The following is an 18,703-nucleotide window of genomic DNA, read 5'->3' as shown; positions in this document are numbered from 1 at the left end:
CAGAAGTATTCCTAATCACAAAAAGAACTATCTTGGTGGCTTCTAGGGTACAAAGTAAACCCCAATCAGAGTCACTGAAAATCTATACATTTTTAGGGGAGTTGTATTCATTTCTTATTAAAAGAGACAGAGACAGTTCAAAATGAAAGGACGCCAGTGGCTCCCAACCTTTTTTGGGCAGGAGGCAGATTGGGAAATCTACTTAGCTGGCAAGTGGAGCCATTTCCTGTAGAAAGAATGGACTCACTGGGCAAGACTGAGCCAAGAGAGCGAGCGGGAGAAAGGAAATGAAGGAGGACCAGGAAGAGAACTGTGCCCTAATAAAGGAGCACCCTGTGCTGCTGGGACCTAGGGAACCGGTAATGACTGCCCAAGTGCACTTCAGTATTCTGTTCCACCCAAGGGCTTACCTTGTGAGATCAGACAGCAGGGTGTCCAGTGCACCTCAAATTGATTTGGGTGACAAGGTACACAAAACTGGCTTTGGTGGCTGTCTTAGTCCACCTTCTGTGGGTGACAGAATACCTGAGACTGCCTAATTCAAAAAGACATTTATTGCCAGGGATTTAGCCCAGTGGTGTGGTGCCTATCTGGCAAGTGTAAGGTCCTGAGCTCGATTCCCGGTACCAAAAATAAAGACATTTGTTTTGTCTCATGTTTCTGGAATGTGGGAGGTACAAGTTTGAGGGTCTAAGTTTGGTGAGAGCCTTCTTGGTAGTGGGGACTCTGCAGAGTCCTGAGGCAGCATAGAGTACCACGTGGGGCATATATATGAGGCACAGCTTAGCTGACTTTTATAACAGATCCACTCTGAAGATAACTCATTCATCCATGAGTAATGACTCATCTCGTAAAAGCCACACCTCTTTAGACTGCACAATGGGATTAAATTTTCACATGAGTTTTGGAGGAGAATTTCAAACCATAGCATAAAGATAGCTAACTCTACTCATATATTAAACTTTGAGGTCTTAGAAGTGGGTAAGTAGCTCTTGCCCACGAGGGGAACATGGACCACTGTGACCAGAGGGCAGATGGTTGTAGATTGTTGTATTATGGCATTTAGTGAATCACATCCCTTTGCAATTCTTCCCATGAAAAGTTAGGATCTATTCCTCTACTCGCATTGTGACTTCCTTTCACTGTGTAAAGAAGTCTTAGGGCACCCAGTTTTGCAGGAGGCAGGGTGAGAAAGCAGCTGATGGTGGAAAATGTGACAGAATGAGACAGTTTGAGGACCAGTACCTAGACCGTAAGGGTTTCCTTAGCTTCCACCATCACCCTAAGAATACTGCTTTGAGTCTGCCAAAGTGATGTGGAAAAGCCTAGAATGAAAACCATATGGAGAGAAACACCCAGCCATTCCAATTGTCCCAGCTGAGTCCAGGTCCCAGTAAACCTGCCAGCTGTGTGCTGCTGCCTGAGTAAGCCAAGGCAAGTCTGACAAAACCACAGAAACAACCTGCAGAGAATCATTGTCTTGGTCACTTTTCTCATCCCTGAGACACAATACCTGACACCCACAACTTAAGGGAGGAGTGGTTTATTTTGGCTCACAGTTTGTATAAGATTCAGTCCATAGTCCAGGGATTCCAAGGTAGGGCAGCACAGTAGAGGGCCATAGCAGAGGAAAGCTACTCATGGCACGGTGTCCAGGAAATAGAGTGAAGGGAGGAGCCAGGGAAGGCGACAAACTGTCCCAGGTCTCACCCCAGTGACCCACTTCTTCTGACCAGATCCCCGTCTTCTAAGAGCAAGTCAGCTGTAAGCCCCCATGATCCAGTCACCTTTGAAAACTCCCACCTGTGAGTACATGATGCTCCTGGGGGATATCTACATATAAACCACAATAGTTATGAGAAATAACAAGTTATGTATTAAGCTACTGATTTTGGTGTGGTTTATTATTTAGTAATAGTTAACTAGAACAACTATTTAAGTACATTATGTCTCACATATTTGTGTATACAGAGCCTTTATTTCAAAATACACATTAGCTCATCTCATGAATAGAGATGGAAAAATATCATAATCATAAAATACCTTGGATTGATGACTATTATTTATTACATAATCATAAACCAGTGGTATTATCTTAAACCTAGAATGAAGGGATACTCATTTAATAAAAGATTTTGCTACAAATATAACTTCAATATATTCACTGTCTTTTATAGTATAAGAAAAGTAACTTCCATTAACTTCATATAATTTCTAAAGTGGATAGAGAAACCATATAAAGAAGTAAAGAAAGAAATCCTTTACACTGGCAGTCCTAAGGTAAAAACAAAACCTTAGTTGTGGACATGTAATGGAATAATAAAAACATTCATCTTCATCAAAAGCTCATCAAAGAGCTGGACATGATGGTGCACACCTGGAGTCTCAGCTATTCTGGAGGCTGAGGCAAAAGGATTATTTGAGCCCAGGAGTTTGAGGCCAGGCTGGCCAACATAGTAAGACTCTGCCTCTTTAAAAAAAGTCATGAAATGTTAACTTTTTCATACCAAGGAATTTTGGTATGATACTGAGATTTTGTGGGATTTGTTCAATCACTCATTTGTCTACTTGGCAAATATTGCACACTTACTAATGTGCTAAGCACTATGCTAGATATTGGAGATATCATCATGAATAAGATACATATGTTTTCTTTTCTTTTTTTTATGGTACTAAGGATTGAACCTAGGAACTTCACAATGAGCTACATTTCTGGCCCTTTTTATGCGTTTTGAGACAGGGTCTCACTAAGTTGCCCAGTTGGGACTCAAACTTGCAACCCTCTTGCCTCATCCTCCTCAAGTGCTAGGATTACAGGTATTCCCCACCACACTCATCACAATATGTATATGGTCTCTGGTCTCCTAAAGTCAGGGGGTGGAGGTGTAAATGGGGCAATGCAAAGGCAAATACCCTGTTACACTGGGGGTGTAATGGGATGGATGCCCTGATAGAACACTAGATGAATTAGTCACACTGGCAGCACTGCAACCAAATGCCTGAGGCTTATTTAGCTTACAGTCTGGAAATTCAAATTCAAAGTCAGGTGACCCACTGGTTTTGACTCTGATGAGGGCTGCAGATAGCAATGTTGGGAACACATGTTGGAGACAATGGGCACATCATGACAGTAGAGAGAGAGGCTGAGAGTCTAGGCTCCAACAATCCCTTGCAAGGGCACCCTCAGGACCTGAGCACCTCCCCTAAGGTCTCACCTCTTATACATCCACAGCACCTTCCGATATTGCCATTCTGGGAACAAAGCCTTTATGCATGGACCCTTGGGAAATAGTCATCTAAACTGTAGCACTAGAGTAATAGGATCTGTTGCTTCTTCCTATAATTTTCTTTAATTCAAGAGCCTCCAGCCTACTATACCTGTAACAATATTGTTGCTTGTTTTGTAAGTTATAGGCACTCTTACAGCGAGTGCTACATCTTGATTCTTCACTTTCTAGGTTCCTGGACACCTATACATTAACTCTTGGGTTAGTTATATTGTATGAGGAGCCTTAAATCTTGTTCTTATGCTACTGACCCACAAAAGATGCTGCATAAAATAAAACATCATTCTTTGATTTTGCTTTCGGACTTCCAGCTGGATTTTCCCCTTCAGAGAGCAAAATTAGGACACTTCTTCATGTAATACAAGAAGTACTTTCGAATATCTAAAGTCTGCTTTTCCCCATGCCCATTGGAATCTATGTCTGGGTCTACCAGCCTCCTCTTTTATCCATTTTTGATGGTGGTACCTCTCAGGCACTTTGAGGACTAAGATCATGCCCTAATGTCTGTGGTAGACACAGTAAATATTTCTTGACTGAAAGAATAATTGCAGAAAATTTATCACTTTAGACCATGTCTATTCCTATTGCTTTATATTTGGAATTGTTCAAAACTTTGATGTATTTTTGTAGCCATGTGAACCACTTTAGAATAATATGGCACACCACCAAAAAAAGAAAAAAAAAAAGAGGAAACAAGCCAAGAACTATGCTGAGCTGTTTTTTAAAAATTCCTCTTTTACTAGTAAAAGTTTATTTTAAAACATCTCAAGAAAAATTATATTATACATAAACCTCATTATTGTCTATGTGTCTATAGCACAAAAACAAACGAAATGGCAATCTGTTTTGTAAAATGAAACTTGTAAAATCTAACGTATCCTCAAAGCTTCACTAAAGCACAATTGCTAAAGAGCTACACAAGTAATGCCAACACTCATGTTTGAAAAAAAATCAATTGGGAAAATAGGGACTGTTGACACTCATGCAAAAATCTACTTTCTCTTAGACAACAGACATTGGGCAATTGCTTCCTAACAAAAGAACCCCCTCAGGAAAGCATTGATAGCAGTTTGACAGCAGTCAGCCCTTCCTCCTCCCTAGAGGAGCTACACTTGATATCTGTGTTTGCTCTACTTTTCCTGTAATCAAGTCCCAGGCCTCTTCTCTGCCCCTTTCAGGCTGCTCTTTATCCACCTTTTCCCTGGAGAAACGGACTTGCCTACCCCACCCCCATCCCATATTCCATTTCCCCGCCCCTTGGCTGCCCGGCCCCGCCCCTCCCCTCCGCAGTGCCCCAGCCGCCCTAATTTGTTCCCTTGCTCTCGTCGGGCCAGGTCCCCTCCTCTCTGCTCCCCCTGCTCCCCGCCCCGCCCTGTCTTCCTCTCCCCTCCCCGCCCCTCCCCCACAATGCCTCCCCGCCCCCGCTCCCCGCCTCCCGCCTGGTGACAGCCCGGGCTTCCCGGCGGCCGCGGCAGTGCTGGCCTCCTCCTCCGCCTCCGCTGCGCCCGGCCCGCTCCTCCGGCCTCGCCGCAGTCATGGCTGCTGATGGGGTGGACGAACGCTCGCCCCTGCTGTCGGCAGCCCACTCGGGGAATGTCACTCCCACTGCTCCGCCGTACTTGCAAGAAAGCAGCCCCAGAGGTAAGGCCGGCGGGACCTTTCTACTTGGCCGGGGAAACCCAGGGACGGTAAAGACCGGGAGCCCCAGCTTAGAGGTGGATGCGAGCCCTTTCCTTGGGCCGGTGGAGAAGGATGCCGACTGCCTCTCGAGCCTGCCTGCGGCCCGCTAGCTCCGCCGCAGGGCTCTGCTGTCGCTCCCGCTGCCGCTGGAAGACTGTGTGCGTGTATTTCACCACTACTTGCCCACGGATACTGGATGTGGCATGGCTTTCTCCAGCTCTGCGTTGCTGTTTTCAGAGCAATCCCCGAGTGTAAGCTGGGAGTTAGTGCAAATCTTTCACAATCATTTACAGATTTCTTTGGGTAGCTGTGAAGCCCAGAATACTGCTCACCTTGGCATCTGTCCTTGAAAGGACTTTAGCTTGAACAATATGCATCTCTTACATTCACCCACCGGCTTTCTGTTCAATAAGTAAATTGCCTTACCAAAACGAATATAATTAATCAATAGTCCGAATATGTCTGCAATTCCTGCCCTTGGATATTAATCCTACTCGTAAGGAGTGTGTGTTAGCTTTCGCTGCGAATGTGGAAGAAGCTTCTGATAGAAGGGAAGATGGGATATTTTTATACATATCTGGGTGAGGTTGAAATTAACTTCTAAAAAGTAACCCAAGTTAATTTACTGCATATATTTGTTTATTTTTTTAAAATATAGAATCAAAAGAGATTGAATTGAATGAGGTATGGAGAAAGAAGGGGGGGAATCTCTTTGGCAAACTACTCAATTTATGTAAAGACCTGTCTTTGTTCTAAGCCTTTTTGATGATTATACTATAGTGAAAAATAAGGTGGAGCCAGGCGTAATAGAGAATGGCAAGGAAAGTTTGAGAAGATCATCAAATATGCCACTTGCAGAGGTAACCCTAGTGCATCTCTCTCTTTTTTGGTGGAACGTGAATGAAATTTTAAAACTCAAGGAAGTAAAAGTTAACGCTATTGCAAATATAGGGAAGTCATACTTCTTGTAACACAACTTTCTCTAAATTCAAACCTGAAATTGGAGTAGCTGTAGAGCAAGTTGAACTTGTCTAGTATTTACATATTCTATGTAACACATTATAACTTGAAAATCAACTATCTAGATCTTAATCCACACTTAACAAGGAACACGACAAAGGGAAAGATGTTTAGTTATGAATAATGCAGTGTGATTGATGGCTTGAGAGGTAAGATGTAAAGTGGAACAGAAACACACAGAAAACCCATAAGTCATGTTTGTTGGTCAGCATTAATTAACACTGTATCAGAGGACACCAGGTAGGGAGTTTTCCTGGGGGGGGGGCAATTTGACTTGACTATTTCGCTGTTATCTAAATTGTTATTCATTGATTTTTTAATTTTTTTTTTTTGGTACCGGGATCTCACTCAGGACCTAGCTCTTGTGAGGCAGGCGGCGGCACCACTGAGCTAAATCCCTGGCCCAATTATTCATTAATTTTTAAATTAATGTTTCAGTTTCATCCAGTAAGTCTTTTAAAGACAAAACATTTGACAATTTTTATTAAGAGACCCAGTTTGATTTAAGAATCTATTTTCAATGCCTTCTGTTTTGGATTCCTGTTCTTGTATTTTTAGTGTGGCTATATTAAAAAAAACTAGTAACACTTATACTCATGGACCTGTGTGTAGACTTATTATTTTCCACAGATTTCTTTAACCTGATCAAACGCCTCAAACTATGCTGTAAGTGTAAGTTCCAATTCACCTGCTTAGAAAATGTTATTTCATTCTGGAATACAGGTATTTTAAACAATCAGAGAAAACAACACTAGTTCAGCAAAAAGCTTATTCTGCCTTATCATAGAATAAAATTTTAAACAGGCAGTTTTTAACACAGGTGAATGAAGCAGTTAGATAATTAGAAACACTGATCCTTCGTGGCCTAATACCTATAAAGCAAGAAGCATAAGTAAGTGAAGCCATTTTATATGCATTTTTGATGGAATATTTTTTCTTGATCCATAACAAATAACATCTTCAAAAATATTCTGAGGAATACACAAGATCTAACTCTTGAAGGCCATTGCTATTCCTTCTTTCAGTAATTTATTGGGCAGCACAATGTGTCAGACACTGCTCTAAGTGAATAAGACTGACCAAACCAATGCCCTCATGGAGCTCTTGGGGTAGGGAGAAAGGGTAAGTAAATGCATGACTGAAGGAATTTAGCTTCCAAGAAATCTTCTGCCACTAGGCTAGATGTTGTTAGTAGTTGAAAACAATTAGAATTGTTTGTTGGAATTCAAAAGACTAGAAATAGCATGTACTTTTTTTTTTTTTGTACCAGAGATCGAACTCGGGACCTTGAGCTTGCGAGGCAGGCGGCGGAACCACTGAGCTAAATCCCTGGGCCCTTAGAATGTACTTTTTAATAATGAAATTTAGTTTATAAAACTATTAATAATTACTCATAAATTTATTAAAAATAAAAAAGAGCCATAAATATATCTTCTGTCCAACCCATTGCTCTTTGTGTCACCTTCTAAGGAACTTAAATGATAGTTCTCACCTCTGTTCAAGGTTGAAGGTTTTCGTGTTTTTATTTCTAGACAGGTTATTATTAATGGAGTGGGGAGCAGTTAGCATTGTGCATCAGATTTTAGCCCAAGAAGAATCATGTGTGGTCTGGTGACAGTCTGGTGGGTTTTCTGTGGGTTTCAAAGGGAAATGCTTCTCGTCTCCACTGTCATTACTGGATTCCTGCAGAATAGAAAAAAATCCTTTCTCCTGATTATAGTGCTCTTTTTGATACACTTGCCAGCTTTTGTGTAGGCATAGGAGTGAAAATTAAAGACAGTTTAAGCTCAGTTAGAAAGAGATTTGAAAAAATAAACACAAAACTTACCCAAGTTGGGTATGTTAATTGATTACTTTATACCTCTACTAATTTTGTAGTTAAGATACGGCAAACAAATGTGACCTTTAAATTTATAAGACTTCCCCTGAGAAAAATACTTTAATATGGGGTTGTCTAGTTGTCTATACACAGTTTTGACTATGGGAATGTGATTACTATATATACTTTACTGTAATTCATAAAGGGAGAAAATACTTTGTTTTGCAGGAGATAGTTTGACGTACTTGGTTTCTTTCAGTCACACACACACACGTGCACACATACACACACAGCCAAAATTGGTGCATTAGCCAAGCTCTGTTGTAGGAAATGAAAACCATACTCTGGCTCCTCCCAGTATACTGGAAGATATTGAGACATAAATGACATATTCATCCAAACAAGTGGAAAATGCATTGGGGATGAAGACCAGGCTGAAAATGTGGCCAGTGCCTAGAGAGTATATGTTATGGTTTAACCTGACCAGAGAAGGCATTTCTGAGGCTTTAATGAGATCTAAATGTTGAATGGGAGTTAACTTGGCAAAATGGTATTGATGAGCATTCTAGGGAAAGAATGTGGTATGGGCAAATTGTTCAGCATGGTGGAGTACAGCAAGTACATGAACTGAAGAAAGTCCAGTGCAATGAGATGTATGAAAACAGAGAATGTGGTGCAGAAAGGAAACGGAGACATAGGTATGGTTGATAGCACTCAAAGACTCTCCTCTACATAACTGTGCAATCGAATATTCAAGCCCTGTCATAGTTTTACCTCTTCAGTCTGGGCTGATCTTGTGACTTAATTTTGATCTCTAGAACAAGGTAGAAAATAAGCTGAATGACTTTGGAGGCTAAGTCAGAAGAGGTTTTACAACTTTGGCCTTGGTCTCTTGTGAAGTGCACTCTGGGGAAAGTAACTTGTTGTGTAGGAAGTGGAATATCCTGAAGCTCTCATGCTTGGTGGAACCTCAAACTATCTCTGTGGAGAGAAGTTATCTGACCAGCCCTCAGACATGTGAATGAAGATAAGCCATCTTGGAAACTGCTCAGTTCAATACAAAGTGGCCGTAGCCAGATTCTTATTGCATGAGGCTGTAGGTGATAACTACCCAACTGAGGCTAAACAATTCACAGAATCGTAAGCACTAGTATGAACTTGTTATTTTGAAGCTACTAAGATTTTGTTCTGTAGCAAAAATGACCACAACAATAAATATTAGTCTATCATTTCAGAGCATTGTGGATTATGTTAAGGAATTTTGTCTTAAAGGGATGAATGGACCATGTTTATATGGTTTGATGTTTATATAAAATCACTCTGTAGACAGTGAATTAGAGGATTGGCTAGAATAGATGAGAGGGCTTACTTGGTTACTGTAATAATTCAGTACATTTAGTGAACTAGTGGTAGCTTGGATTCATGTCATGGTAGAAATGGGAGGCATGGGATGATAGTAAGGAAGTAAACTGAAAATAGGCTTGTTGATGGATGGCCCAAGGGAGTGAGAGGATAGTGGGAAGGATATATCCTAGAAACCTCCCTTTTATAACTTGATGTTGTGATTACCTAATCTAAGACATTAACCACCGGAAGAGGACCAAGTTTTGGGGAACGCAGGGGAGCATGAGTTTAGTTTTAGACATAAAGCATTCCATATATTTCAAATAGCCAAGAAGACATGTGACAATTTGATCTACAGGTGTAGGACTGAGACATAAGACTTGGGCTGAAATACAAAATTATATATTTTTGCATTGTAGTGATAGCTAAATACATGGATGCTGATTCAGAATGTTTCCCATTCCCACCCCTGTGGCATAGAATATGCAGGTGATAAAATATAATTATTTTAAGATAGTGATTTAAGCTTTCTGACTAGTGGCCTTCAGCTCTGAAAAGTAATACAAATATTATCATTTTCTCTGTGTACCACAGTGTGAAAAGGTTTGGGAATATACACGTGAGATTACCTAGGGGAGAAAAGTAAAATAAGAAGAAAAGAGGGCTAGGACAAAGTTTTGAAAAACTCCCATGATAAATGACTTGATAAGAGAAAGATGAACTTAGCTGCCAGTGAAGCAGGAGAAAAAGTAGGAGACAATAATATCATAGAATCAAAGGGAAGAAAATACTGTACTTAAAGAAAGAAGAACTCACTGGGCATGGTGGCATACTCCTGAAATCCCAGCACTGGGATGCTGAGACAGGAGGATCACAGGTTTGAACCCATTTCAGGCAACTTAATGATTCAGCAAGCCCCTGTCTCAGCCTAAAAAATAAAAAAGGGATAAGGATATAGCTTAGTGCAGAGGCCCTGGGTTCAGTACCCAGTGATGAAAAAGAAAATCTCACTTTACTTGCCAAGGATTGTGAGACCCACTGGAAGCCAGGTTGGCACAATGAGCAAGAAAGATGCAGCATATTTGAGAGCAGCTTCCTGACGCTCCTTCAAAGAAGTCCCTGGTTCTGAGCAAGCAGCTCTTGCTGAATATGTGATGCTTGATTTTCTGCTAACCTAATGCTGATCCTTTATGTAAAGGAATTTTTTTCCCACAGTTCTGCTACACTGAGGCTACAGCCTCATGAAGGGAAAACAGAGCCGAAACACTGATGAAATATATCGGCTTCCTGCTTTCCAGTATGGTGTGGCAAGCCCATTTCCTCTCAGAATCCTTTCCCATTATTCTGCAGGCATCAGGCTCCAGGATTCTTTTATCCTGTTTTATAATGCCCATATTTCCTTCTACCTCTACCCAGCATCTTTAAAACATTAACTAAGAAGTGTTTCATTCATTTAGCCATCCTTTCAAATATGTGAGTGCCTCTTATACCAGATGCTGGAGTTGGAGAGTGTCTAGTCCAGTGAAAGATACATAATAAGCATTATAATTTCAGAGTAAAGAAAATAAAGCAGGATTGAGGATAAAGACTAATTGTCCAGGTGGGAAGTGTTGCAGGAAAGACATACTGGGCATAGTAATCACAGATCTGAAAAATGAGTCAGAATCAAGCCCTTGAAGGTCTGGGGGAAGTGTTCCAGGCATCAGGAACAGCAATTTTAACTCTGCTGTTTTAAAAACAGGGAGGACTGTGGATTAGCGTGTGAGGAACAGGGGGTAGAAGAGATCAGAGGTGTAGACTGTGACAGACCAGGCAAGCTTTGTAGGCCAGCATCAGGAGATGGGAGTGTATTCTGAGAATAATGAGAGGACTTGGAGACTTTGGAGCAATGGAGAGACATGAAATGTTTTACTTTTTAAGAAGATCATTCTGATTAGTGTATGGAGAGTGGATTAGTAGGGGATGACAAGAAAGGACCAACGAGAGGCTATTGGAGTAAAATGGGCAAGAAGTGCTGGTGTACTGAGCCAGAGTAGAGATGATGAGATGATGGAAGCACTGAGATGAGGCAGGCTGGTTATGGGACATATTTTAAACACAAAGCATCAGGACTTGCTAATGACTTGAACAGTGGAAAGGATTTATAAGTCTCCAAAAATGACCTAAGCAACAAGGCGCAAGGTTGGGCTTTTATCTGAGGTAGACAAACAGGAAGAGGAGTTTGCCTATGTGGGGGAGGAGGAGGGCAGTGGAAATCAATGCTCTGTTAAATGTGTTGAGTCCAGAATACCTAGACATCATTTGAATGAAGATGTCAAGTAGGCAGTTGGATGTACAGGTCTGCTATCAGAGGAAACCGTGGACTGAGGTGGAGAACAAACTTCCTTCCACAATTATTTATTAAATGTATGATAACACTTTCCTTTGGTGGGAGATAATGCTCTCAAATTTCCATTTATTTCTAAGGACTATGTAAAATTCTTTTCAGGAATGTCACACTTTGAGGATAGAGAATTCTTTTAAAAGTTTCAAGATGGATACAGATGCTAGCCAGAGGCACACGCATGTTGCAGAGGAGAATTAACAGGATGGATGTTCATAACTATCCTTGAGGGCAGTAAGTAGCTCTCTGGGAAGGGATCCAGATGGAAACCCAAATCTTTCCATTTTGGGGAAAAGCAGACAATTCTGGGTATGGCTTTGGGCTCAGCTATTTTGTGTTTCATTTTTAATATGACTAAGAAATATTGAATAGGGCTGGGGATTTAGCTCAGTGGTTTCGCCGCCTGCTGCACAAGCGCAAGGACCCGAGTTCAATCCCCAGTATCAAAAAAAGAAAGAAAAAGAAATATTGAATATACTGGGAAAGACACCCATTTACTAGCTTCTAAAAGGGAATACATTTCTGCTGTTTTAGGGCCTTGAGATTGCTAGGCAAGTGTGTAACAGTCACTGAGATACATCCTCAGCCATAATTTTTCTTTTTGAGAGAGGGATGCAAAATTGATGTTTTGGAGTGGGTTTCTTTTCTGTAAGAATTTTTTTAAAAGTTAAAAAAAGCAAAAATGTTTGTTTCTTTTCCTGAACTCAAGTTAGTTTATCAACCATTGTATAACTAAATCCCTTTATAGTCTCAGAGAAGATCTGCTACCAGATGTAGTTTTGCCTGGTAGACCAGAGACTTTATCATTTACCTCTGCCAGTTACTACCTGTTTGACATTGGAATAGTTATTGCACATCTTTGGGCCTCAGTTTCCCATATTCTTCCCAGTTTCTTATATTATGTTTCTTTTAGCTTTTATATTTTATGACACAGTTGTTATTTGTAGGAAATCTGGATATGCCTAGGAAGATACATGTGTGGGTTGAGTATTTCTTTTGTGAAATGCTTGGAACCAGAAGTGTTTCAGATTTTGGAATATTTGCATAGACTTTATTGGTTGAACATCCCTAATCCAAACATTCCAAATCCCAAATGCTCTGGAAGTCATGTCAATACTCAAAATGTTTTGGATTTCAGAGCATATCCAATTTTGGAATTTTGTATCGGGGTACTTAGTGTGTATAACTTCAAAATGTAAATGCTTATTGTCTTTCCTTCTGTCACCGTTTTACTTCCATGATCCTCCTTTTGCTTCCATTCCTGTTCCATACTCTTTTAGAAATTGAAAAAATAATTTATTAAACACTAAAGAGTGTTACCTGGCTTTTTTGAGATTTAGAAACCCAGCTAGCCTTCAGTGTCTATTCCTCCATAGGTGCTACATGACTGGTTACATTTTATTTATTTATTTATTTATTTATTTATTTATTTATTTATTTACTTGCATTAACATTTAGTCATTTAAAACAGTTTTTATTAGTACATATTTGCAGTACATAATGATTGGATTCAGGAGGGGTTGGTACATGTACATAACCTATTTTAATTCTTTGTACTTCCCCCTTCCACTGCCCTGCCTACCCTCTCTTTTCCTCCCCACTCCCTCTTGATCCCCTTCCCTTTTGCAAATGATCTGTCTTCCTGTTTCCTATTGTCTTTTATTTTGCTGTTTAATTTATTTATACTTTGAGTTTCTTGCATTTGGACATTTTATTCTAAATACACATTTCTAAAGGCAATGTTAAATGCTTTCTTCCAATTGTAGGTACACACCTATAATCTCAGCATTCTAGGAAGCTCAGGCAGGAGGATTACAAGTTGGAGCCTAGCCCAGGCAAGTTACCAATTTAGAAAGACTGTCAAAAAAAAAAAAAAAAAAAGATGGGGGTGGGGAGTGATCTGGGTGATGTAGTGCAGTGTGAAGGCCCTGGGTTCCATTCCCCAGTATCACAAACACATGAAACCTTTCTACCATACTTTGTTGACATAGGTAAGCTTGGTAGATAAATAATACAGATTTTCAAACAGTGTACAGGAAAGCTCAGAATTGTTCAATGTTGGAAGATGTGATTTCTGCAGAGGAAGATTTTGGGGGAAGGCATATTAGAAGATGACATTTTATAGTTTCAGAAATTAAGTAAAGTGCTATGATTTATCCTACAGAGGAGAAGCAACATACAGAAAAGAAAGAAGGTAGATTTTAAATGAGAAGACATTTGGAGATATGTATTATGTCATAGAATTTTCCCCAAGTATACATTAATTTTTACAAGGCTATGTGAATTCTACAACCTAATACAAAAGCATTCTAAAGTTTTATAACAAAAGCATTTTTAATATTTATAGTATTTAGAGGTCATATTCTGACTCTCTATGTAGATTCATTTGCCAGGCTCCACAAATGTTTTGGATATGCTGCTAGCTTCGAGGACATAGGTCATTATCAAAATCATCAGACTTGACTGAATGCAAGACGATCTAAGTGCCATTTCTGCCATACATATTAATCAAAGCAATTATAAGTCACCTGGATTCAAAGAAAGAAAAGATGGAATTATCTCTCAATGGGAAGAGTAACCAAGAATTCATGGCCATTGTTATAAAACCATCACAATAAGCCATGACAGAGAGAGAGAGAGAGAGAGAGAGAGAGAGAGAGAGAGAGAGAGAGAGAGAGAGAGAGAAACAGAGAGAGAGAGAGAAACAGAGAGAGAGAGAGGGGGGAGGCGGAGAGACAATATGGAATGGAACAATATGCAGCTGGAAAGAAGTGATGCAACTCAGTATACCATTATGGAAAGATGGCCTGGATATACTCTAAAGGCAAAGAAGTGATATGAAGAACAATGCCTATAAGGTACATTCTCTTTGTGTAAGAAAAGAGGAAATTAGAATATATATGTGTACATTACCTGTGTAATGATTAAAATATGTGTATGTGTGCTAGCCTAAAGAAACACTGGAAGGCCATATAAGACAATAATACAAGGGGAAGTCTCTGAAGTAGGACATAGTAGATGGGCACAGGCATTGGAATAACTATTCTGAGCATGGGACTTTTTTTAAAATGTTTTTTTGGTTTTTTAAGCCATGAAAATATATTACTATTACCATCAAAATTCAATATATCAGAAAAATAAAGTATACTTTGGTTATGTTACTGACGCTTGTGGAATTTATCCTTAATTAGTACTCTGAACTTATTAACAAAAGCAGTTTTTTAGACTATGTTTCCACATCTCTGTACAAGCCGTTACAGTTTTACCTATTATATTTCATTGTGCTTGTGTGGGTCCATTACTGCAGGCTGTCAAGATTTTAATAGGAAGAATCCTGTTTTAGAACAGGAAACATATCATTGTGTCTATATTTTTCCCTAATACCATATTTTTTGCCTTAAACTAGTGTCATTTATTAGCCATTTCTAGCCTTTTCCAGATGGATATTTACTTATTATTTCCTACAATAATAATAAAGACTAAGAAGGAGATTCTGGAAACTAATATTCACATTCTACCATCTAATATTCACATTCTATTCATCTAAGCCCTTTTCTTTCATGTAGTCTCTTCTAATCTCTGCTGCTGGAAGATACATGTTTCCAGTGCACTATCTTGCGAATTTCCACTGTATATCTTAGTGCTAATTTGTGTAGCTGATCTTACAGAGACAGGAAAGGACTTAGGATTCTTATCTTTTTAAATCTTTCTTACATATGATCTCCTACACCAAGGTGCTCAACACAACACATTTCCACTATGTGAATGAAAAGCATGGCATGATGGTGATGATCAAGTTGCTCAGAGAGTGAGGGTTTTACAGAAAGCTGGAGAAAACAAGACCAGTGACCCAGGAGAGTGTGATGGCAGACCCCCTTCATCAGAAACACCCACACAGCAAAGGAAGGAACTTCGTGGATATCAGCCCTGCAGACTACGATTGAGAGCTGCCATTTTAATGATAATTGCTGTATTTCTTTGTGCAATCTCTGTGTTTTAATATGAAACAAAATATATAAATAATAGAATTTAGGGAGTTTGTTTACTTAATGTCTTTTAGCTCTTATTGTATGCCTAAAAATAAATATTAATTCTAAGATGCTTATCGTATCTTATATATGTATCATATTTTGCTCAGATTTATGAATGTTTCAAATTCCAAAATTATTAAACCATTGTCTTTTTGTCATTTACCATTAATCTTTAGATCATTAAAAAGTGGGTAAAATACTTCAAATTTTTTTTTAATTAAATTCTTTTATTGGTACATTGTAGGTATACAACACAATTACATTTCTCATTGGGAATTGTACCTTTACATAATGCATCTTGGTTCTTATTTTTTCCCCATTCCTAGCCCTCCCTTCACCCCTCCACCTTTCCCTATTTACAAAGACTTTATTTCCATTTTTTACATTTCTCATCATTTTTCCTTTCCCTTCTTGCCTTTCTCCTGCCCCTCCCACTACCTCTACCCCTTTGGACCTTTTCTTCCTATTTTGCATTATCAATTATTCATTCTAATCATTGATACATTTTAGGTATACAATATAATGACATTCATCATTGGAAATTTGCACCTTTACATAGTCTGTCTTGGTTCTTATTTTTGACCCTTGCCCAGCCCTCTCTTCAACCCCTCCATTTCTCCCTATTTACAAAGATTTTGTTCCTATTTTTCCATTTTCTCATAGTAGAAAAGTGCAGATTGTAATATACTAATAATATTCTAATTCATGTAATCTAATCATATCTTTTAATACGACTAGACTTTAACATTGTGTTATAACTGTTTCATATATTTAAGCAAAAGAAGTGTTACAAAGCCATTTGAGTTATCTCTAATCCTGATTACTAAGGTCACTTTTTCCCTCATATTGTCTCTTATCTAAAATATCTTAAAACAAATTTGGGGCTGGGATGTCACTCAGTAGTTGGGCACTTCGCATGCATGAAGTCTTGGCTTTGATCTCCAGCATCACAAAATTGTGGATGTTCAGTTTTATATAAGTATATCTTATAAGTGTGATTTTTAAATACTTGTACTTATTTCATGGGTATATCTAGTTAGATACAAAGAACTGTCTTGTTTTCTCTTAGAAAATACACAGTCTCTGATATCAGTGAAATGAGCTGCCCCAGAAAAATTGTAAGAATAGGAATTCTTTACTTCCTCAGGAGGATCTAGAAGTTTCTTGATTTCTAGAGTAGTTTTTTTTTTTTTTTTGGCATGAAACCATTATTTTTTCCACATTAAAACAAGCATCTCTATTTTTCTTGAAATGTCCATTCTTGAAAGCAATCATGTAAATCACAAAATAAGAATGGAGGCATGCAAATAAACAATATGGTTTCAGGTTAAGTCAGTGCCAGAAAATTTTGTGTCTTCTTTGAAATAGAAATAAATACAGAAGTAGTTAAGACAAGGAAAGAATATGTAACTTATAACCCATCACTACTTGTGTAGAAAGCACCAGTGCCACCAGTGAAATTTATTGTTAGGATAAGGTAGAGACTGCCTTAGCAGAAGTCAGGGAAGATGCTGTTGCCATCTGGGATTCATCATTAACAGGGTATCGGGCATTCTTTGCCAGAATCTCCAGTTACATGGCAGTTTTCAATTAATGGCTCATAGTGGGACTCAGTATTCAGCAATGCCTGTTAAATAAAAACACCTGGTTTATTGGTGACATTGAATACCCTGGACCAATGTAAATTCCTACAAGTAGGACTGAGGTGCTAGGATGGAGATTGCTGTTTATGCCAAGCTCATACTACAACCACACTTAAGGTATGGCTGTTTTCTTAGAGCTGCTGTTTGGAGGAAGGCATTAATGGTAAAAATATATGGAAAAGATGCAATTCTCAAAGAAATTCTAAATTGTGCCAGGATGACTGTGTCATTACCCTTCTTCCTCTCTCCAACTCTGGCACACACTCTTCCTTTCTCAGATTTAATTGTTGTCTGTGCTCCCTAAGTTCGCTGTACCATGTCCTAATGAGGACGCCTGACACTGTAACGTCATTGTAGTTTTATTGCTTTGCTACATTTTTAGAATGTGAGCTTGTTAAGCCCTGGGAACTCTTTGAATCCCAGGAGCATCCCTCATCCTCCATGGTATCCCTGATGGACATCTAGCACAAGGCCTGTTATGGAGTCGACGCTTGAGTACCTGTGACCCACTGGATGTTAACTGACTTACTAGGTATTCGCCATAGGGTACCTGGTTGGTTGCTGCTTTTCGCCTGCCTGAAGCCACAGGTTTCTTGACTTTCTCTGGGATCAGAGCTCATAGAGCTGTCCTATCACACTTCTTAAGAAACAAGAATTGTCCTGGAGCAAACTGAGAATAGCAAGTAAATTGAAGGCAGATGTGATAGGTATTGTGACACTTGACACACCAAATGTCACTGTATTTTTTTTACTGCCTGGCATTCCCCCAGGGATGTGGTGATGCTTTGGTATAAGTTCCAGGGTCTTCTACTTGGCCTTTCCTCTTGTGACAGAGAACAAATTTGTCAACTTTATTGGTTGCCAAGAATGTCTGTTCAAATGGTATTTTCTTTCTTTCCTTTTTTGATAGTATATGTTTATAGTACATAATGATTATGTTTATTGTGGGGAGTTGGTACATGTACTTAACACATCTTCATTCTTTTTTATTCTCTTCCTCTCATCCTTTTCCCACCTCCCTCCATCTCTTGGTCAAATTGTATTTTCAAGAACTAGGAAAATAACTTCAGGGAGGATCCCCAGATCTATTAGAACTACTGTGAGCTAAACTTACATCTGAGCTAAACTTACATCTGTCATCTAATGACCATCTTGAATTCAATTTGAAGGTCATTTTGATGACCATCTGAGATTAGCACTATTTAAGTCAGTTTTAGTTTATACTTCTTTTTTGAGTCAAATGTTTTGTTTTGGTACCGGGGATCGTACTCGGGTCCTTGCGCTTTCGAGGCAGGCGGTGGAACTACTGAGCTAAATCCCCGGCCCTTAAGTCAGTTTTAGTAATCACTGAACCATCTGTGCATTTCCTTCCTTCCCTCCCTCCCTCCCTCCCTCCCTTCCTTCCTTCCTTCCTTCCGTACTAGAGATTTAACCCAGGGCTTTCACACTGAGCTACACCCCTGGCCCTTTTTAAAAAAAATTTGAGACAGGATCTC

At 39.3% G+C, this 18,703-nt stretch overlaps 1 protein-coding gene across 8 annotated transcripts in view; it reads left to right on the top strand.

Moving 5' to 3' along the window:
- The first annotated feature begins 4,573 nt into the window (after positions 1-4,573).
- Positions 4,574-18,703, top strand: part of Pip4p2 (phosphatidylinositol-4,5-bisphosphate 4-phosphatase 2) — a 53,475-nt gene continuing 39,345 nt past the window's right edge. For 2 of the 8 annotated variants that reach the window (XM_087190583.1, XM_087190581.1), the window contains exons 1-2: positions 4,716-4,928; positions 11,639-11,767. Coding sequence is in view for 4 of the 8 variants with exons in the window: in XM_004841953.3 (XP_004842010.1) it covers positions 4,823-4,928 (106 nt within the window). In the remaining 4 variants the exon portion in view is untranslated. Of the gene's footprint in view, positions 4,929-11,638; positions 11,768-18,703 lie in introns of all 8 variants that reach the window. The other 6 variants (XM_021255955.2, XM_087190584.1, XM_087190582.1 and 3 more) reach the window with 4 other exon arrangements.

This window comes from Heterocephalus glaber, unplaced genomic scaffold, assembly GCF_053883595.1.
Source record: "Heterocephalus glaber isolate CG9 unplaced genomic scaffold, H.glaber_assembly_v1.0 deba00001553, whole genome shotgun sequence".
NCBI classification, from domain to species: Eukaryota; Metazoa; Chordata; class Mammalia; order Rodentia; family Bathyergidae; genus Heterocephalus; species Heterocephalus glaber.
This window is presented reverse-complemented; position numbering and strand designations above follow the sequence as displayed.